The sequence below is a fragment of the Cetorhinus maximus genome, chromosome 21, assembly GCF_964194155.1.
Source record: "Cetorhinus maximus chromosome 21, sCetMax3.hap1.1, whole genome shotgun sequence".
Taxonomy (NCBI): domain Eukaryota; kingdom Metazoa; phylum Chordata; class Chondrichthyes; order Lamniformes; family Cetorhinidae; genus Cetorhinus; species Cetorhinus maximus.
Genome location: NC_135899.1, coordinates 59,587,462 through 59,610,481, shown reverse-complemented (window position 1 = coordinate 59,610,481; position 23,020 = coordinate 59,587,462). Strand labels below are relative to the sequence as shown.

Sequence of the window (23,020 nt, the reverse complement as noted above, 5' to 3'; positions counted from 1 at the left end):
GACTCATCTTTGGATCTAATACTATCCTTAATTTCTTTCGTTAGCCATGGGCTTGGGCCACTTTTCCTGTTGTGCTTTTGCACCAGAAAGAAATGTATAGCGGTTACAATGCATACATTCGTTCTTTTCAACTAATTTTTTCTCATACTTTCTCTTTGCTTTTTCAATTTCCCTCTTCATTCTTTGTATTCTGCCTGGTTTTCCATCGTATTCTGTATCTGGTATATATCATTAAGTTTCTCCTATTTCATTTTAACTTTGATTTCCCATGTTATCTTTGGAGCTCTAGATTTGGGTGCCCCATCTTTCCTCCATATAGCAATTTTCTTGGTTTGCACTCAAACAATGTCTGACTTGAAGGTCTACTATTGCTCACCTATTGTTTTCTTGGCCAATCTTTTTCTTTCCACCCCACCTGTGCTAGATCCTTCTAAAATCACTAAAAATTGGCTTTCTTCAAGTTGGGTATTTTCACCTTTGATTTTTCTTTGTCTCTTTCCACAACTACTTTAAGCCTAATTGTATTATGATCACTATTACCAGTTGTTCTTCCACTGAAACACACTCCACCTGCAAAGCTAGATCATTGGGCTAGAAAGATATTAATTATGAAAGTTCTCCTGTACAATCTTTAGGAATTCTTTGTCCTCCTTACCCTTTACTCTGTTTTCTTTTCCCAGTTTCTATTAGGATAATTGAAGCCTTCTACTATTACTGCTCTGTTATTTTTAAATTTCTATGAAATTTGCTTAATACATAGATTTGCTCCTCTATCTCCTTCCCACTATTCACTATTGTACAGTAATCACCCAGCAATGTAACAGTTCCTTTTCTTTCTATTAACTGTAAGCAATAGATTCAGTCTTTGCACTTCCCTTTATAGAACTATAAAATTATTCTTGAACATTACAGCAAACTTCCTCCATTTTTTTCCTTCCCTACCCCTTCTGAATACTTTATAGCCAAGAATGTTTAGTTGCCATTCGTGACCATGTTTAAGCTAGGATCCCATTACAGCTATGTGGCAACTTGCATATGTAATTTGTCGAACTTATTATTACGTGCATCCCAACAACATGCTCATCTGTTTTGCTTTTTTGTCTGTTTATGTTTTTTCCCATTTTATACTGTTTTCTATTCACTTGCTGTTTGTCCCTCCTAGTTTCCTTTCTACTGGTGTTCATCCCTCTGCCAGACCAGTTTAAACTCTCCCCCACAGAATTAGTTAACCGCCCTGCAAAGACATTGGTCCAAGATCTGTTCACGTGCAACCTGTCCGGTTTGTACACATCCCTCTTGCCCCTGAACTGGTCCCAATGCCTCAGGAATCTGAAGCCCTCCCTCCTGTACCACTTATCATTTCGTATACTCAGCTACAGAAAATGAGAAAAAAAATGCATGACACAAGTAGGGAGCTTAGAAAGCTTTCCATTACAAAATAACATAGATAATAACTGTGAACAAAACAGAAGAAAAGCAAAATAATGTGGATGTTGGAAATCTGAAACAAGTCCTGATATCTCATGGATTCCTGATAAATTAATAAAATGTTATAGAACACAAACTATTCATGTAAAAGGAAATAATGGTGTTTTCATCATTATTAAAATGGCGAAGTTGAGACATCAGAGTAAGTAACTCCAGTAAGTGACTCAACAAGGTGAATTCAAAGAGTTTCTGCCAAAATTGGTCATTGTAGGGTGTAGAAACTTTAAAATGCATAAATAACCTTGTAGCGTCGAGTAATGTGCAACTAATTACTAAATGTAGGTCAATCACATCATAGAGATTCAGTGTAAAAGCTTAGAAAGTCGGCTGTAACCATGGGAATGGAAGTTAATTACTTTTGCAAGTACCACCCCCCTGATTAATGAATATTAATAACCATTTCAAGAAAGGCCAGATGAGTTTAGGGAGATGAGAGTTGAAGGTTTGTCGCTAGTGAAAAATGTTTGGTGTCTAGTGAAAAAGGAACAGTTTCCATTGTTTGATCAAAGTGACAGCAAAATAACTGCATAATAATTTTACATTGTGCTGTTTTGACTATAATACAAAGATGGCAGTTTGTTGTAAGGTTAGTGTAACAAAAGAAAAATACTTATTAATGCCTCACACAGACTGTGTCTTAACATAGTTTGTACCTTTATCATTGTTGATTGTCTAAGGTTCACTTTTTGCCAGTTTAATTCAATTAATTCAGCATTGTATATAACGGTAAATACGAAGAGATAATTGGGGGGATGTAATTTTTGTTTTAAAACTAAAATTAGCTTAAGATTGTAAAACAATGCTTGTGTCATTGTGCACATGAGTGTGTGCATGTGTTCGTGTATGTGTGTTGTGGTTTGCCTGTGTGGGTGTGGGTGGGTGGGTGTGGGAGTGTGTTTACATGCAAACATAGGCTGAGATCAGGATAGAAATTGCCTGGGATAGCCCGTATGCTGCTGACATGAACTGTCAATCTCCCACATAAAGAAATGGCACTCAGGTGTGAGAAGCCATTGTATAAATCACTTTCAACCTAGGAGTTAATATATTTATGGGAAGAGAAAGGGAGCATGAAAAATGGCAGAACACAAAGGATGGGCGGAGAAATGGTACAGGATCTGGATGAAACACTGTACAATCATGATGTTTGAGACACATTTTATGTTTATAAATGAATGCATACTTTCCATAAGCACATAACTCAGGCCAACACTTCATTCCAGTGCTGATGGAATATTGTACTGTCGGAGGTGCCATTGTTTGAATGCAACATTAAACTGAGGCCCCATCTGCCCTCCCAGGTGGATCGAAAAGATTCCACAGCTGAGGCATTTTCCCCCATTGTCCTGGCCAATATGTATTCTTCGAACAACATGATCAGCAGGTCATTAACACATTGCTCTTTGTGGAACAGTGCTGTATGTAATTGGGTACTGCATTTCCCACATCCAACAGTGACTACACTTCACAAAGTGGCTGTTAGAGTATCCTGAGGTCATCAAGGGTGCTGTAAAAATGCAAGTCTTACTTCTTAACAGTAATAGATTTTGGATGAAGGCACTGTGGAGACGGACATCATTTTTGTACTTCTTTATACTCCAAGAATAAAAATGGAGTGGAATCAAGAATTAACTTTGTCACTTCCCTAATACGAGCTTTTCATGATTCCCTTGACTTTTTAAACTGTCAACAGGCTTTAGGAAAATGTAATTCTTTCTGACAGGAAGCAGCCTGCGAGTCAGCCAGTCAGCAAGCAGGAAATGGATTCTCCAGGGAAAGGCGCGTGGATGGGGCAACAGGGTGAGAAAACCTAGATTTGGGAGGTTAATGTGAAATGCAAGAGAAATTGAAGTAGCTTACCTTGTCAGGATTGGAGGCAGTAATCACCCATACACAGTGTGCATCACTATCATACTGGACTGGGAAATTAGGGGATGAAATAACACCAGTAGGACCATTCAGATGTGCACCACATACCCGAGCTGTAACAAAAGAGGTTGAAAGAGTTCAGAACAGTGGAACAATTAGTATGATGAATTATTTGATACTGTGAATGGATGTAAGTCTTGATGCCATTAGAAATATCATTCAAGTCAGACATAATCAATTTATGGTAAATTTTATCTCAATTCACTTCAATTGAGAGACAATAAGTATACAGTACATGTGTGACTAAAGCAGATGGCAAATCTATTTAAAAATAGATTTGATACATTTTCCAAAGCAATGGCAGTGCTGTCAACTTCAATAATAAAAGATGTTACACATCTCATTAAATATTTGCCCTCATAGCAATTACTACTCGTGCTGCTTTGTTTTAAGACAAATAATCCCCAAAATCTAAACTCATTTCAAGGCATTGGACAGGAGATTGTTTTCTGGTTCAGCGAGGAAATTAACACAATGACAACACATGACCATTTCTTGCAAGAAAATCTGAGAGAAGGAACTGTAGTGAGACAAGCTGACTTTGGAGAGTGAACAGAGGAGGAATTAACTGATATCAAGATTTAGGCTCCTGAGCTATACGCAGAAGTTAAAAAAGCTAGGATAGTTTACCCTGGGGCAGAGGCAGATCAGCAGAGACCTAAGCAGAGTTTATCAGTTCTAAGAGGTACAGATAAACTAAGCCATTAAATTGTTTGACAGAACCAGAAAATCTGCAAATTCAAAAGAGAGAAAATGAACAGTCTACCTTCATCTAGTTCACACAGGGGTTGGGACCTGTCCAGAACAGACTGTCCAAAGGGTTTGTGCATATCAATTCAAGATGGAACTGGACAGTTAATTTGCTTGGTGAAATAAGCCTGAGTCATAGAAAAAAATATAAAGGCTGGTTCTGTAAAGCTCTGCAGGGAGCACATCAATAGAAATCACTGACGTGCAGCCTGTGAATTGTCACCTATTAAAACAAGTAGCCTGAAAATCACAAACTGTACACTATCACCTGCAATGCACTCCCTATGAGTACTTGTTCCGGATGTGATTGCAGATTCAGTACTTTCTCGGATTGACCAAATGGACTCCAGTGGTTTTTTTTCTCCAATCTTATGCTCCTACTATTTAATTGCAAAATAACAAAATGATATCTTCAGCGCTGAACACAAATGGATGTTACGATTGAATTCTTCCAGCCATGCCACACAAACTATGCAGGCTTTGATATCCATTCAAGATTCTATTCATTTTCAATGTAGTTCATCAGCTCTATAAACTGGAAGGCAGAGGCTAGAGTTCTGCCTGTAAGTACAAGTGTGGCTTTTCAACAGTAGTGCTAAAAAGGACAACGATCAAGTAGCATTTGCATTCTCCCCTCATTGACAAATGGCTTGCCCATTTTCATTTCTCCATTTCAACTTAATGTTCCTTTTAGCCTGTGAGTTCTACAACATGTAACTGCCATTTCATCCTGCCAAGAATAAGGCCATCTGTGATTATCCCTCCAGGTGCCCTACATGAGCTGAATCAGCTCCTGTGGTGTGAATAAAACCAATCTCTTATAGTCTAATCACAAGTTTCAACTATCACTTCTAGAAAAAGGGAAAATTCATTGTGGGGAGCGAAAGAAAATTAAAATAAGCTACTATTTCTTCTCTGAACACTGCCAGTTGCTCTTGATCAAAGGAGCTTTGGAACAAGGAAATTGAACACTTGCTAATGTTGCTGGTTTCCCTTCATAAGGGACAGACAGATAACTACATGTGGTTCTGCTATAAAAATTTCAAAATATTGAATCCAAGCAAACAAAGCAGTGATTGTAATATAGCATTTCTTGAAAAAGAATCAAGTATACCTGACTAGAGCAGAGCCCTATATTGCAAGAATAATATTGAGGAGGCCAATGTGTAGAAAAGATGCAGCTGATTTTCACATTGATAATGCAACTACTATCAACATCATACACCAACTGCAATAACTTAAGCACAATTTGAATTTGCAGGTTGAATTCAGGATGATATCTTGGCATGGAATTTGGAGAGAAATTGGTGAACAGCTTCAATTCACAGGAACCAGGTGGTTCACATCTGTTTCCATTTGATCCCCAACCCCATCCCTCCCCATCACCCTGATCAATATCACAGATTTGCTGTGAACATCTATCTCATTTTTCTCATTTTAAAGAATGATCAAGATTGGAAGCATCTCCAGGAAAATCATCGATGCAGTTAACTAGATGGGGAAAGAACAATCTTGACACACAGATGATCCAGCAGGAATGGGTTGCGATTATTTAAAATAAAACCTCCAAACAGATTTATTTTACAGATCAGGATAAGAGAGATGTGCATATGGAATGGAGTATCTTTTCACCTCAGACGTTAAGTGTCAAGCACTCCCAGGTCAGGTACATCTGGTAAGCTGAGATATTATGACTCACCCACAACAACAGCATCTCCAGCTCCTGCATATTAAATTGAACTTTCCAGTTTTGTGCTGCAGGCTTACATCCATTGCTAGCAGCTCAACTGAGATGGTTTTACATACAAACATATGAAATAGGAGCAGAAGTAGGCCATTCGGCCCCTCAAGCCTGCTCCTCCATTCAATAAGATCACGGCTGATCTGTTTGTGTTTCGAGTTCCACATTCCCATCTACCTTTGATTCCCTTGCCTAACAACAATCTATCTACTTCTGCCTTAAAAATATTCAATGACCCTGTTTCCACCACCTTCTGAGGCAGAAAGTTCCAAAGTCACACAACACTCTGAGAGAAAAAAATTCTCCTCATATCTGTCCTATAAGCACAAAAACTAATTTTAAAAGAGTGCACCCTAGTTCTGGACTCACCCACAAGAGGAAACATCCTTTCCACATCCATCTCGTCAAGGCCATTCAGGATCTTCAATCAATTAACCCCTCAGTCTTCTAAACTCCGGCGGAAACAAGACCAGCCTGTCCAACCTATCCTTGTATTGACCCATAAGACTTTTACTGCCAACACAGAGAGAAGTCTTACTATCTCATCATTTTGGTTCTTGCCTCAAACCAAAGGCCCTGAAAAGTGAGGAGAATTCTGCAACCCACAAAGCAAGTGAATCTGAAGCCAATGCTAAATTTGAGCTTGAATCTCCAAATCAGAAACATAATATTCCAGAGTTTATATATTGCAAACTATCCAGCAGAAAAAGGTATGTCAGAAAACAGTACATACATCGCTTAAGATTTAGCTAAATAAAATGGTCATTATCTTCTACTTGCACTATGGACACCTGTTATTTTAAGCTTATTGTGTTCCATTAATTAATCTCCATTCCTATGTAAGAAATGAGAAGTTTCTTTATAATGATTATAATCTTTTACAGAGACATTACATGTTGAAAACCCAGCTGTGGGATTAATTTAGCTTTATAGTTTCTCCTACATCAGTAAGACTTCTCTGAAACTCTTTGCTTTAGGGTGAAGGCTCTTTCTCATTAACAGTACAAGAATCACTCCCCGTCCACATTGAGAAAAACACATTGGATGCCTGATCAAATGTGCTCATCAGGCTTTAGTATTTAGTTGAAATTCCACTAGAACAGTCTGTGATATTATTAAATCTTTTTAAAAAAGTGCAAGAGACAGTGCTGTTCATTAGTTCCTGGACCTTCACATATGAATTGAGGTTGACCTCTCCATATGAACCTTACAATCATTATATTTATTCCTAGGAAACAGTCTATAATGACCATGTTTGGGATAGAATTCAAATGATCTTTGAAGACTAGATATCTCTAAATTCAAGCTTATTAACATATTTCTGAGGTTCTCATTAGACATTGGAATGTCTCCAAAAATACTCTGCAAGATGAATATGCAACAAAATTTATTCTGAATGCTAACAGCTAGGGTCAAGAAGGCAAACATTTATTCATTACAGAGTCCAGTGGGTGCACAATGATAGAGGAAAATTAATTATTTGCCAGATCACTTTCTAACAGTCAGCTGAAGATCAAAAGCAACGAGTGCCAGCCTCGACTTGGTGGAAGGATTCTTGTATCTAAATCAGAAGGTAATGGATTCAATCTCCACTCCAGAGATTTGAGTACATAATCCGGCCTGACACTTCAATATGGCACTGTGAGAAGTTCCATCTTTCAGGTCACATGTTAAACTGAGGCCCTGTTTGCTCTTTCGGTAGGCATAGAACATCTATTCGCACAATTTAAAGAAGAGGCTGGAAGTTTTCACAGTGCCATGGCCAACTTTTACCCCTCAACCAACATCATTTAAACAGATTATCTAGTCATTTATTCCATTGCTGTTTGTGGGGCCTTGCTATACATAAATTCTCTACTGTATTTCCTTACATTATAAAGGTGACTACACATCAAAAATACTTAATGAATTATGAAGCACGTTGAGATATCCTGAGATCATGACAGGCACAATATAAATGTAAGTTCTATCTATTTGCAGAAGCTTGGGAGAAGTTTACCAATCAATCATCTCAGCTGACAATATGAGGAGGAAATTCAAGACAGGGGAGAGTGAACAAAATAAATATTTGCTGTAGAAATGTGGCACAAATTCATCTGCCCCTGCGTATATACACATAGCCAATCATTAATTTTGCATTCTGCCCAATAACAAGAAGTGAATACAGGTACTACTTTATCATTCTTACTTCAATATCACTTCATTCTAATTAACAGCTAATTCCCATTTTTCACTTTGATGGATAATTCAAATTATTCGATAATTCAATGCTTTCTGAAAGAGACAACATCCTATATGTTGCTCATAATGCAATGCCTATACAATACTTTGTATATTTAATAATGCTTTTAGCATATGTGACAGTTGACCTTACTACAGTGTTCTGTCAGAGGTAAAATGAAGAATTTTTTTGGGGTTGGAAGATTGTTGTCTGGATATACAATTGTCAAAACCAATGAACTAAATTTCAAAACATAACCTTGACTGTCACAACATTTAATTACAGCTAACAAGTGTCTGTTCACACAATATACTTTCTCAACTTTAAATTTTTGGCAACTTCTGAAGTACAATTGCTCCTGCAGTTATTCTATTATGGTCACCCATCTACTCAAAATGATTAATTTTTCACTCAATCCCCATTCCTTCAATCATGTGTTGACATGAAGGACACATCAAGTCACAGAAATGAAGGGATAAGGAAGAATAATGGTGCTGAATGACTGTGAAGGTGAAAGCTAGTCATCTGTCGCAGCATAGTAACTGTCAGTAATTTCTCACCTCGGCAGAATGGTCTGTGATCACTCCAAGCTGCAAACAAGTCAGCCAATTTCATACAGGTGATGCTTTTGGACCCTTGCAATTCATAGCCATCATCACATGAGAACTGCACACTGGATCCCAGTCTAAAAAGAGAGAAAGAAGCTGTCAATTCTTCAGAACACGAGGTATAAAAACATTGATTATGCAATTTCACCTAATGTACCACTATGTCACCTGCTGGAAGGATTCAATCATTTATAACCTCCAACTTAAAGATAGGCTTCTTTTAACCTTTTTCTCTGATGCAGATTCTCGTTAAAATGACAGATGGTAAAACTGAGGCATGAATTCTCCTCTGCACCAAGTGACAAAATTGAGACATTTCAGTCAGTTGAGGTTTGTATCATTCCCTCTACCCTGCTCCAACTGTGTACCTCAAAGCCTTGTCATTATACAAAAAGCTGTGAATATTGAGTGATTTATTGCACTTTAATTGAAGTGGGACTTTTGTCTCCTTTGGTATTAGAATTGGACTGGCAAAACCCATTCACACTTGTAGAGGCCTCTCTCAGACAGCAGCCTGCCATTAGCCCGGGTTAGATAGACTACAGATCACCAACTCTCAGCTTCAAAATCAAAGCATGAAGATCAACAATATTCAGATTAATCCACAGAGAGCAGCTCCAGCCAGTCTCACAGACAGAAACTGGAGCACAGTGCATATTTGAACTCTAACATTTTTTACAAATTAGCAACGTTTTATAAGGTTTCAACAATTAACTCATTAAGTAACTTCTAACTCATCAAAACTTTAGAAGAACCAATCCTTAAATTGTCTCTGCCTAGATCTTGTGGCTGGAAGTTATACTCGCTCTTGGTGACTGGAATCCTGTTCAGCATATTCAACTGCTCCTGACCCAGGGAAATGGAGCAGAGCTGGATGGTCAGGGGCAAGTCCATCTTTCCACTAATTCTCCCTGAAAAGGAGAATCCAGCCTTCTGACTCCCTGATTTCAGGCAATTTTTTTCTAAAATTAGAAGGATACCTTGGCTTGTTTTGATACAACTTGTCTTTGACAAAATAAAACTTTTTTTTCTTTTGTCATTTGAAACTTCAATGTACATGTGACTGGAAAATTCCTTCCATCAATTTGCCAGCATCAATACTTTCCAGTTCTGACAGTGGTTCCAAACAAGGGTCGGTTTCTACTCAGCTGGTAGCTTCCATTCCTGGTCTGTAAATAACCAATTTGTGATTTTTTGCGATGCGGCAGTTCTGGCAAAGCTTCAGTAAGCTGTATTCCCCCTTGCCACACCTAATTCTAATTGGATAGGTGTTTAAATGTTTAGCACTTTGTCCGATGAAAAGGCCATTTGACAGCTGCTATAGTTACCTAAGTTCTTCTGCTCAGGCTCCTTCACAATGGTGTTCTACTTTATTGTTCACAGCCAACAAGCTACTTTTTGCAAGTGGCATTTTTCAGCTTTCCAACATTGCTGAGTTGTGGGTCAGTATTTGCCACAGTATTTGCAGACAGGTTCCAATAGATTCCTTATTACTTTTGCACCTTTTGTTTTGTTCAAAAGCTTTCGCTGTCAGATTCAGATCCCTGAAGTTTTACAGTGCTATCTGCCCAGTTTGTCAGTTTCTGGGAGATTGCAGTTGAAATTGCTTCTCTTAGAAAGGAGCATTTGTAGTTTAGCAAAGGCTCAGTTATCCTTTTAGCTCGCGCTGAGTTCAGTTTGGATTCAAGCAGGGATAAAAGGCCAGTATGGTAACTTACTGCACCTTTTCAATTTGGGGATCGCATCCTATTATTTGCACATTAATCTCTGGATCTCTCTCCCTATGCACCTTCAGGGTGCCCACTTTAAAAACCCTTTCAATGAAAATCACTGGAATTAACACCAGCAGGCTAATTGAGGATATGTGACAGGATTTCAACTCCATGACTCGACACAAAGATAACTATATCAACATTTGTCAAAGTTCAAAGACCCAATGCTGTTTGAAGGTGAAACACTGTGCTGGAAATCTAAAATAAAAACAGATAATGCTGGAAATGCTCAGCAGGTCAGGCAGCATCTGTGGAAAGACAGTTTATATATTTCAAGTCCATGACCTTTCATCACACTGGAAAAAGTTACAAATGTAAAGTGTTTTAAACAAGTAGAGGCAGGCAGTGCAATTTGCTTATAACTAAAATGCACCATTGCGCCTTCCTAAGTGAGAACCATCCATTTTAATTCCCTAAAGGGCACTAATATAATTAAAAAGATTACAGCTGCTATGTTTTAATATCCAGTCACGAAAGATAAAGCCTCATCCTAGCTTCATGACTCTCACTCAAAATCTATTTCAACGTTTTAGTTAAAACAAATGGGATTTTGTACTCCAGTTATAAAGATAACACTCAATGGATAACTGTGTATGTAGTTCACCGTGATAAAATGGTGAGGTATCAGCCCTTACTTCATCATGGAGCAAGTTCCTGCCATTTCCACGAAGAATACACTATTTAGATACTTTTAAGAAAGCACACCCTTACATGGTACAAGGGTAGTCTATATCCGTCAAGGCAGTGGGGTAATTGGTGCATAACAACTCATGGTGGAAAGTAGAATCTGACTTCATGAATGTGTAATTAATGAACAAATGGCTTTTCCATTTAATATTGCTGAAACATGGGGCAGAATTTTGCCGTCAGCGAGCAGGGGGCGGGGCCCGCTCGCCGACACGTAAAATGACGTGGGATGACTTTGGGGGTTCCCCCCGACGTCCTCCCGGCCCATTTAAATTTTCATGAAGGCGGACCCGCAGCAAAATCAGCTGTGGGCCCGCCGACCTGTCAATGGCCAATTGAGGCCATTGACAGGATCAACTATACAATTAAAGGATCAGCTCCCCGCCCGCCGGAGATTGGGTCAGGCCCGCCCGCCCGACAGGCAGAAAATTCTGCCCATGAAACCTTCACAACTGGAATGTAGAAGCTCCTGAGGTGAAAGTGAACCTTGAACTGATGTAAAAAAAAAGCAAAAATTACACTTGCGTTTTACTTCACCTGGTTGATATTTTAAAATTCAACATTCAACGCTTTAAAATTCAATTTGTTATGGTGGCTGAGTGAATGGGAAAAGAGGGAAAGGGAGAATACTGGTAAATAAGGCATGGTTGCCACCATCCACTTTTTGAATGGACTTATGATTTTCTAGCCACCTTTCATGCTTTCACACTGCGTGAGGGTCGGTGGGAGGGGGATGCGGGGGGTGGGGGGGGTGGGGGGGGGGGTGGGGGCAGATGTGGGGTGCAGCAGACCATTACTGGCAAAGAAACTTCATCTCCAAGGTACCCAAGCACTGTTGCAATAGTGAATAGCTGTGCAATCATCATACTCTGAGTCAATAATATCAGATAATATAACCATTTTCTTTCTTTATGAACTGCTTCAGGTTTTGAACAAAAGGCTCATCTCCTCCCATCACTCTCTTCAGGATCTCAGTCTGAACAATTGTAGTAATTATGGTTTTATTTAGTGTGTAATCGACCTTTAAGAATAGTACTTGTAGGAAAGATCACATGATCTGTATCGACCAATAGGGGAGTAGTGCGGGCTACCTCAGCAGACAGTATATAGAGATGGGGTTGGAGTTGAAAGCACACATGTTGCTGCTGAGTATATTGTAAATAAACTGAATGTTTCCACTTAGAAAGTTGACTGCAGATAAACTCTATTACTAATAGTACAAATCAGCCACCCCACAACAACAATACAGCAGTGTTCCCTTTAATTTTACATCAACTGTACTTATAAATCTTAGCCAGTGACTCTCACCTGCTCCCAGTTGCTGCCCATCCTTTCTAGGCCCATGAGAGCAAAAGAAAGCTGATAATTGTAGAGGAGGAATGAATCTATCTGCAGGTAACAACCACTGGAACTACTTATTAGTCTACACATTGCGTTGAATGGTAATCACAAAGGTATATCTTCATGGATCTCTTCAGGTCTTTGTCCTTTATGATCAGGAGTTTGTTTTTCCTACACAATTCCCTACCCTGCATAAATCAGACAGAGTAACAATGTGAATACTTTGTTGTTTGAACATTTTGCCATGAGGCTTTCCAGAAACCAAACATGTACTTCTGTAATTTCCCAAAAGGTGAACTGATTAGCACTTTGTTGAGACGAGGCAAGATACAAATTGTTAAGTGGCTTTATTTGGTAGCCAGAATAAAATGAAGATTAACAGCATGCAGTAAATCACCCCCAACATCCACCCTTCTTCGCAAAAAAGATATTAAAAATACATCACAGTGTTGCAGTCAGCTGACTAAATAAGTTTCAGTCAACTGAATCACCAAATAGTTATTTTTTAAAAATTCATTCACGGGATGTGGGCTTCGCTGGCTGGGCCAGCATTTATTGCCCATCCTTAGTTGCCCTTGAGAAGGTGGTGGTGAGCTGCCTTCTTGAACCGCTGCAGTCCATGTGGTGTCGGTACACCCACAGTGCTGTTAGGAAGGGAGTTCCAGACCCAGCGACAGTGAAGGAATGGCGATATATTTCCAAGTCAGGATGACGAGTGACTTGGAGGGGAACTTCCAGGTGGTGGTGTTCCCATTTATCTGCTGCCCTTGTCCTTCAAGGTGATAGAGGTCATGGGTTTGCAAGGTGCTGTCTGAGGAGCCTTGGTGAATTCCTGCAGTGCATCTTGTAGATGGTACACACTGCTGCCACACTGTCAGTGGTGGAGGGAATGAATGTTTGTGGATGTTTGTGCCAATCAAGTGGACTGCTTGTCCTGGATGGTGTCCAGCTTCTTCAGTGTTGTAAGAGCTGCACTCATCCAGGCAAGTGGGGAGTATTCCATCACATTCCTGAATTGTGCCTTGTAGATGGTGGACAGGCTTTGCGAAATCAGGAGGTGAGTTACTCATCGCACGATTTTTGTGAATGCTTCAGTCTTATCTTTTGCACTGCTATGCTGGGCTCCTCCATCGAGGATGGAGATATTTGTGGAGTCTCCTCCTCCAGTGAGTCATTTATTTGTCCACCACCATTCATGACTGGATGTGGCAGGACTGAAGAGCTTAGATCTGATCCGTTGGTTGTGTGATAACTTAGCTCTGTCTATTACTTGCTGCTTATGCTGTTTGGCACACAGGTAGTCCTGTTTTATAGCTTCACCAGGTTGACACCTCATTTTTAGGTATGCCTGGTGCTGCTCCTGCACTCTTCATTGAACCAGGGTTGATCCCCTGGCTTGATGGTAATGTTAGAGTGGGGGATATGCCGGGCCATGAGGTTACAGATTGTGTTCGAGTACAATTCTGCTGCTGCTGATGGCCCACAGTGCCTCATGGATGCCCAGTCTTGAGTTGCTAGATCTGTTCAAAATCTATCCCATTTAGCACGGTGGTATTGCCACACAACACGATGGAGGGTATCCTCAATGTGAAGGCGGGACTTTATCTCCACAATAACTGTGCGGCGGTCACTCCTACTGATACTGTCATGGACAGATGCATCAGTGGCAGGAAGGTTGGTGAGGATGAGGTCAAGTATGTTTTTCCCTCTTGTTGGTTCCCTCACCACCTGTCGCAGACCCAGTCTAGCAGCTATGTCCTTTAGGACTCGGCCAGCTCGGTCAATAGTGGTGCTACCGAGCCACTCTTGGTGATTGATATTGAAGTCCCCCACCCAGAGTACGTTCTGCGCCCTTGCCACCCTGAGTGCTTCCTCCAAGTAATGTTCAACTTGGAGGAGCACTGATTCATTAGCTGAGGGATGGCGGTAGGTGGTAATCAGCAGGAGGTTTCCTTGCCCATGTTTGACATGATGCCATGAGGCTTCATGGGGTCTGGAATCGATGTTGAGGACTCCCAGGACAACTCCTTCCCAACTATATGCCACTGTGCCACCACCTCTGCTGGGTCTGTCCTGCCAGTGGGACAGGACATATCCAGAGATGGTGATGGAGTCTGGGACATTATCTGTAAGGTATGATTCCGTGAGGATGACAATGTCAGGCTATTGCTTGACTCATCAGTGAGACAGCTCTCCCAATTTTGGCACTAGCCCCCAGATGTTAGTAAAGAGGGCTTTGCATGGTCAACAGGGCTGGGACTGCCATTATCATTTCCGGTGCCTCGGAAGTGTTTTAATTTGCCGGGTGGCTGGTCTGGTTTCATCCCTTTTTTGTGTCTTTGTTGCAGTTTGTTATAACTGAGTGGCTTGCTAGGCCATTAGAGAGGGCATTTAAGAGTCAACCACATTACTGTGGGTCTGGAGTCACATGTAGGCCAGACCAGGTAAGGACAGCAGATTTCCTTCCCTAAAGGACATTAGATAACACATATTTGTCTGCAGATTGTTTCTTGATGAGGACTTCTAGGTTAACCATTTTATTTCAACATTTTTAGAGAGATTAACTTTTTTGGAGATTATTTAAATATTACAGTCCTATCACTGATTGCTTACCCATCTATCCATTTTTGTTTCTGTACACCGAGGCCAAAGCATTTTAGTTGTTTGTGGATGATGGTAAACTCTATAACTCAATAATTCTTTTGCAATTTTAGATGTGCATCAGGGAAATAAAAACACTTTGTTTGGAATATATAATGTTAGCAATCCTTTAATCCTTTAAAGGGTATAAGGAAAAAAAAACCCTTCTATGATTGGAGCTCTGTGCAAGTATGTCAATACATGACTTAGGTCTGCCAACTGCACATTACATTGCACAGCTGAGACCAGTATAACTATGACCTTAGATTGCACGTCATGAATCATAACCTGTTTTAGTCTATAGAGTAATACTGTTGGAAAAACCCTTTAAATAGGATTTAAGTCTTTGAGAGGAGTGCTACTGTCAATAGCGTTCACTTGATGGTAGCTGGTTTGCCCTTTGAGTGAGACGATTACAGGTTCAAATCTCACCACAGCACTTTAGCGCATACACATATTCTAACTTACAAACAAGTGCTGAAGAAGTGCCACCTTTCAATTGAGACTTTTAATTGAGGCTCCAGCTGCCCTTTTAGGGAAATGTAAAGGATCAAACTGTACTATCTGAGGAAATGCAAGAGAGTTTTCCCAGTGTCCTCAAACACTGACACCAAAATACTTTATTTGGTCATTTACCTCCATTCAGTTTGGGTGACCTAGCTGTGTGAAAATTGCTTGCCTATATTACAACAGTGATGACATTACAGAAGTATTTCATTGGCAGTGAAATTGCTTTGGGACCTCAATCTTCAAAAAAGGTGTTATAGAAACGCAACTACTTTCTTCTGTTATTTCCTGTCTGAAGATTCCTGGGAACGTTTGAGCAGCTCCATGTTCATGTAGTTTCACTTCATCCACAAATCGATCCACAAGCCTTGTGAAATACACAGGGAATCTTTATCTTTGGAGTACCTAAGGCCAAACAATTCTACAGCCTGCTAATTGCATAGATTATAGAACAAGAATCTAGAAACCAAATCGCCTCTAAAGCAAAGATCTTGGCCATTACCCTCTTCACTTCTAATTTGAATTCTGGAGAATACAACTTTGGAAATAGTTCTCTCATCTACCAATAAAGTGTTTCTCCATAAGATCCAGGACATATACTATGCAACATGAGGAAACTTTGAAGAAAACTCTCACCATACAATGAGCAGTATAGTAGCACAGGGCTGAACATTCCTGGCCCATTAGAAGCATGCTAGGAGGTGGGAGGGCTAGTAATAAGCAGGGGATAGCATCAGGAGGGAGCCGCCATGGCAGGAACTTTGGTGGTGAAGCCGCCCCAGGGCGGCCAATTGAACTGTTTAAGTGCACATTTAAGGGCCCCTCCCTTCCTGCCTCCACTGGCATTTTGCCTGTGTTTGGGAAGGCCCACCATTGCAAGGGGAGACCGCCAGGTAAACCCTGGTGACTTCCCAGCAGGTTCTGGGGTGTGGGGCCCTCATGATTTTGCTCCATGGCTGACGGAGGGACCCACTTGTAGCAATGGTGCCTTCAACAGTGGCGCTGCTGGCACACCATGAACCCCACCACCATCACCACTGCACCCCGCCCCCCCGCACCGACCAATTGCTGGGAGCCTGTCTGCTGGTCCCCTAATTGGGCTGGAAGCTCTTGGGGTCAGGCCACTGTCCTTAGTTGGATGGTGACAGCAATATGCTGCCCTGGAGTCAGCCTCTCATGTTCAGCCCTGGTTGCGGGATTTTCAGGTAAACGAAGAAAGCTTCAGCCCATTATTGTGAAATTTGTCTAACTAATGTACTTAAACAAAACAGCAAATCAGTGTTAAAATATGCATGTTCTGTTTACTTCAAAGAATGCATGTTCGACTTTGCTTCTTTCATTAAAATAAGGCAAAAGAACTGACTTTAAAATTTAAAATTGAATGCATGACAGCTGCACTCAGTCGGAACCAATTCCACATAAGTCACCCCATCCATTAATATTGGGCAATATTATGGAATGTCTGGAATTCTATTTCAAAGACATTGGGGAGAATTTTCTGCATGTCGGGCGGGCCGGTCAGGAGCAGGCGCGGAGCCGATCGCCACCTGCGATCAGCTGCACACCACCATTTTACGTGGGCGGGCCAATTAAGGCCCGCCTAGCGTGATGCATGGCTGGGAGCGCTCAGCGCTACCTGTGTGGGTTGGGGGAGGGGGGAGTGGGGGGGCCTGTGCTCTCTCGCGCATGCACGCAAAAGAGCGCAGAAATCTCACTGAGGCACTCCTCTAGACATAGCTTTTGTTTCTTTACTTATCCCTTTACTGCTCCCTTTGGCTCTGCACAACCAATTCTTCTGTCATTTAATCTTTCCTGTCTTTCACCCTTTCACATACGTTTACATTTGTTCTTTTTCCACTCTCCCCACTTTCACTTGCTTGAAACCTATTACATTTCTAACTTTTCCCTGTCCCAGTGAAAGGTCACGGAACTGGAACATTTAACTCCTATTTTTCCCTTTACAGATGTTGACTTGACCTGCTAAGTATTTCCAGCATTTTCAATTTTTATTTTACTTTTCCAGTGTCCAAAATGCTTTGCTTTTGTATGAAATATAATTGTTTTGTATGTTACAGTATAAGCTTAATTTTTTCCTTCTATCTATTATGAAATTATAAATAGATTTGATTTAATTTAGCAGAAATTTATTTCATTTAGTTAATTGTTAGATTTGTGTTACATTAAGGACAGAGAAATACATAAATTATGCATTAAAAGGGTTGTAAGTCATCTATAGCACCACCAAAATGCAGTCAGAATATGAAAATGGTGTCCTAAGACCTGACATTGTAAAATTATTTGTATATTGCACTGGTAATATTTTCGTCCCTCTCTGTTAGTCTGTTTTTCTATAAACAGAAAATCTCAAAAACCAATGGACGGATTTCAACAACATTCTGTACATGGATTGGGCATGGCCCAAGAAATAACTGATTAGTTTTTGGCGAAGATGTGGATGTGGATCTGGATCCTGGATTTGTTTTTAAAGGATCCGTTAACATTGGGAGATACATTGGGAGATATTGGGAAATATCGTGGGTCATTTCATTTAGAATGTTGTTGATTATTTTAGAATGTTGTGGATTGTCTCAGCTGTCAAAATGCGAACATAGTTTTCAGAGCAGGTTGTTGGATTTGGATTGGTCTGAAGCCTCCTCAGTGACACGGAGGCTCTGAATAAATATATATTTCTTTCAGCTTACAGTTGCAGAGTGTTGACCAGGCAGGAAAGAGCCATAAGAAAGAATTGTGTTATTGTAATAACGTTGAGCAAACACAGTGTAGCAGAGGTATGCGGTCTGCTAAGTGCCCTCTTCACTTGTCATGGTATGTTTTCCTTCAGGATTTCTATTCTCCCTTGAAAACAGTGAATATGTCCCATTCCTTCAATCACTGGCAGGTGAAACTTAAGTCTATTGGCAAAAAGGAGAGAGGTGAGATTCACGGGAAGGATCTTACATCAATAAACGTTACCAATTTCTACTGTAAAAATGGTATAAGGACTTGGCAAATTTCTAGCAATTGATTTGTTTTTTGTTGAACAGTTTCACAAAGTGTGTCATCTGGTCTCACTGTAGTTTTAAAAAGTCCATCTGTTAGGCTAGGGTGAGAATATATTTCTGGCAACAGAACATCTCCCAGATAAGCAATCAATTGGAGTTTTCATAGCCTGTGTATCATGAGGCTTTGTTGGATTGGAATAAATGTTTGCTGATCCACCCAGAGCATTAAATATTCAGGTTTAGTTCCGGGTCTGTGGCAAACTAGCTAATCTCAGTTGGGGTAACAGTTGCAACATTACAACTGGACTCAGTGTGCCTGGGTTAGACATGGGAAAATCATGCAGGGCTCTTCCTTCCACTGTGTGTGGATGGACATTAGGTGAGGATTGGATTGGGTTCAGCTGTGAGGCATCTACTGCCAAACAGCCTTTTGGCATTCTGGCCTGACATTAATGGAAAGGGGAGTTGGGCCTGGACTAAAGCAGCACATGCAAAATTTGGAAATGCCTGGGCCTTAAAAGGCCTTGCTGATCTTAATGGCAGGGTTTCATTAAAAAAGAAGCTATAGTCTCCTATCTGATAGCTAAAAGTTAATGGGCATTAAGTTCGGGGCTACAGTTGAAAGGAGAAGGGTAGCATTTCAGTGAGTCAAGGGATTGGAGGCTGAAGTCAGGGCCGTGATTGGAAGGAGTGAGAAAGGCTAGATTCAGGGCTGCGATTGAGTGGGGGCACTTCAGAGTGGTGGCAAGGGGTTGAGGCTGAGGTTGGGACCGCGATTGGGGGGGTAGAGTGATTGAGGCCAGGGTCATGATTAGAGGAGGGGATGTCTGGCTGCACTTGGGAAGGGAGGGCTGTAGCCTGTTGCAAGGGAGGTGCAAGGCTTTGTTGCAAGGCCAAAGGAGCAGCCCTGCCCCTGAAGACAACCTAAAAAATAAATCTTAAACATTCATATGCTTCACCTCAGCCTCATAGGCTTAGCACAGTTGCAAACCCCGCACTGACCACTCGCAGCTCGCACACACTAGTAGCTATGCAACCAAGACAACCACATCATTCAAACAAAATGGAGGACACTCACTGACACACTTCCCTCTTTCTTGCAGGGGAAGGTAGCACATTACATTGTGCAGCAGCAAAGAATGTGAGGAGGAAAATCGTGCCACATGTTTTAATCTCCATGGAGGATACAGTGTCGGCCATCATGGAAAGGGTGCAGCACTGAGGTCGTGTTTAGTGCTAGGACTGGAGGGATTGATGATGAGGGTATCTACATCCCTATTCCTCCTCTCTGAATCCCACCTCTCTCTCATTCCACAAGCTCTTCTGCCTCACAAACAGCAGATGGTGCTGGCACACGCTTATTACTTTCTCCTCTCCCCTCACCACACTGCAGCTCTTGTCCTTTTTCTTCATTTCAGATACATGAGAACCTTTCCAGTCAGTGGAGAAAGAGGAACAAAATAGTGAAGATAAAAGAGATACAGTCATTTGACCTTCCATATGCAGCCACCAGAGAGTGATACAGCATGTATTTTAGAGGTTAGGATAGATGAGCGACTTGCATGTGGTGAGATATCAGGCACAAGTGTGTGGGAGGCAGCGCAGGGTCAAAAGTTAGCAAAGATGCTATGAAAAACCCTGGTTAGACCAGACCTCAAGTGCTGTGGGCAGTTCTAGGCAGCTTACCTTAGGAAGGATATATTGGTCCTGCAGAGTGCAGGGTAGATTTAGCAGAATGATGCCTGGGCCCGGATTTTCATCTTTGAGGCAGGAATCACAAGTTTGGCCATTGCCCAGCACTGCAATCCCACTTCCAGCCCGCCCACCTTTTTTTCATTGGGTGGTAGAGGGGATGGGCTGGAGTTGAGACCGCCACTTCCAGAAGCAGATGGACAGATGCCAAGGTTGGCAAGTTAGAAGGCCCTCCTCCATTCACTCGGACATGGTCCAGGCGAGTAGCTGAGTTAGAAGCCCTCCACAACCTCACCCCCTACCCCCCTCACCCACCATTAACCCCTCTTACCCCTCCACAACCCCCATACCCTCCTTATGCCTATGATTCCCCCATGACCCTTCTATACACTCATCCCCTCAATCATACCCATACCCTTACCTCACTAGCCCACTCATCATCTCCAATACCCTTTCACCCCCATGCCTACTTACGCACTGCCATACCCCCTAACCCACCCGCACCCCGCCACATCCCCGATGCACACTCACCTAAGTATCCAGCATAAAGAGAAATCTTGAACTCTATAACCACATTGGGAAGTATTTGAGATGCTCATGAAATGGTCAAAATGCACAGTCATTCAAAAACCATCTGAAGATTTTGATATGAAATGGTCATGAAATTGAAAAAAGAAATAAATTCATAGTCCCCTTGACAACTGTGTCAATAATCCCTGCTGAGCTAAATCCATTTATGGGGTTTGGAGCTCATCCAAGTATTCATAATGGAAATTCATTGCACAGATTTGTAAACAAAACTTCTAGAACTGATTACATTAAAACCTTTAAAGTCTTTGACAGAGCTCTACCATCTGTTCCCCTGCTTCCACACATCAAAGAGAAGGTTAAATCATGGGGGGAAACTGACAGTCAAATCTGAATATCAATACTTTTCAATGCAGAAGAGCACTTTATTCATTGGCTAATGTACTCCAATGCATTTGAAAACTTGCCCATTTTTACAATGCTGGTCAATTTAAAGGTCACTTACCTTTTCTCAGTAAACCCCTTTCATCAATGACTGCATTAAATACATATTTAACTTATCATACACCATTACACAAAGTTGTCAACACCTTTTGAATTTACCTGTCAAAAGGTTCCCAACTCCAAATTTGGTTCCCCCATGGTTCACAACTCCTCTGAGGTACCATGTTACCTCCAAAAACATGCCCAACTCCATGAAAATGGAGTCAGGCCTGTTTTGGGCCCACCTCTGCAATGGAGCTGGAAAGTGTCGAGTGCAGGCTTGCTACCTGCACCGTTAAAAATGCCACAAAACTGGAATGGTGGCATCAATCCTGGAATCGGGTCCCACTTGCTATTTTTAAATCCCTTCCACCTCTGTTCCAATGCAGGTGGAAGCATGAAAATTTGGCCTCTGGTCTCCAGGGGCTACATCATGAGGAGAGATTACACAAGCTAGGGTTGTATTCCCTCGAATATAGAAGATTAATGGGTGATTTGACCAAAGTTTTCACAATATTAATTGGATAGAGAAAAACTATTTCTACTCATTGGGAAGTCTAGGACTAGAAGCATAATTTACAAATTAGAGCCAGGAGTGCAATTAGGAAATACTTCCACACACAAAGGGTGGGGTCAGTTTGGAACTCCCACCCGCAAATGGCAATTGATGCTAGACCACTTGTTAATTTTATATCTGAAATTGATAGATCTTTGTTAACAAAAGGTATCGAGGTATATAGAGTTAGGTCGCAGTCAGCCATGTTTTCACTGAATGGCTGAACAGGCTTGTGGGGCCAAATGACTTACTCTGGTTTCTATGTTCCTAAATTCACATGTGTGGAGCTTAGTTCGTATTTAAATACACACATGCAAAGCTCTGTGTCATGTTTAAGTACACATCCGCAGAATTCTATTTGTTTGACTGCAAAACAGTGAATATGCATCACAACTCATGAGAATTGACAAACATCACTACAAACATGGTAGAAATATTAATCCAATAGATACAGAAGATTTGAATTACTGAACAATTACATTAATCCAGTAAGTGAACGTAGCGATATAATAGTGTCATTTTATTATTATTCAAAATCTCAACCTTAGTTGAATTATGGCATTCCCACGTCTTAGTCAGAAGTCCTACCTCCGCATTTGATAAACTGGACTACCCAGTAAAGCACTCAAGGGCATTTTCTAGATGTGCCTTTCTTCAGAAGAGGCTTACAGATGAGGCCCCGTCTGTTAGCTCAGGTGATATAAAAGCTCCCATGGCACTATTCGAAGAAAAGTAGAGGAGTTCTCCCGGTATCCTGAACAACATTTACCCCTTAACTAACATCAATAAAGTAGTTTAGCTAATCGCTTTGCTTTTTATGGGATCTTACAGTCTGCAAAATGGCTACCATGAGAACAGTAGCTACATTTTCAAGACATTTAGAAACATTGAAAAATAGGAGCAGGAGTAGGTCATTCGGCCCTTGGAGCCTGCTCTGCCGTTCAATATGATCATGGCTGATCTTTTATCTCAACGCCATACTCCCACTCTCTCCCCATACCGCTTGACGCCTATCATTTGCTGTAAAGCACATTGCGACATCCTGAGGACATGAGCAACACTATATAATGAAAGA

The 23,020-nt window shown here is 41.0% G+C and overlaps 1 protein-coding gene across 1 annotated transcript in view; it reads right to left on the bottom strand.

Moving 5' to 3' along the window:
- Positions 1-23,020, bottom strand: part of csmd2 (CUB and Sushi multiple domains 2) — a 1,856,113-nt gene that overhangs the window by 638,598 nt on the left and 1,194,495 nt on the right. The window contains exons 10-11 of the mRNA XM_078566065.1: positions 8,690-8,814; positions 3,349-3,470 (exon numbers count right to left, since the gene is read on the bottom strand). Of these exons, the coding sequence (XP_078422191.1) occupies positions 3,349-3,470; positions 8,690-8,814 (247 nt within the window). The remainder of the gene's footprint in view (positions 1-3,348; positions 3,471-8,689; positions 8,815-23,020) is intronic.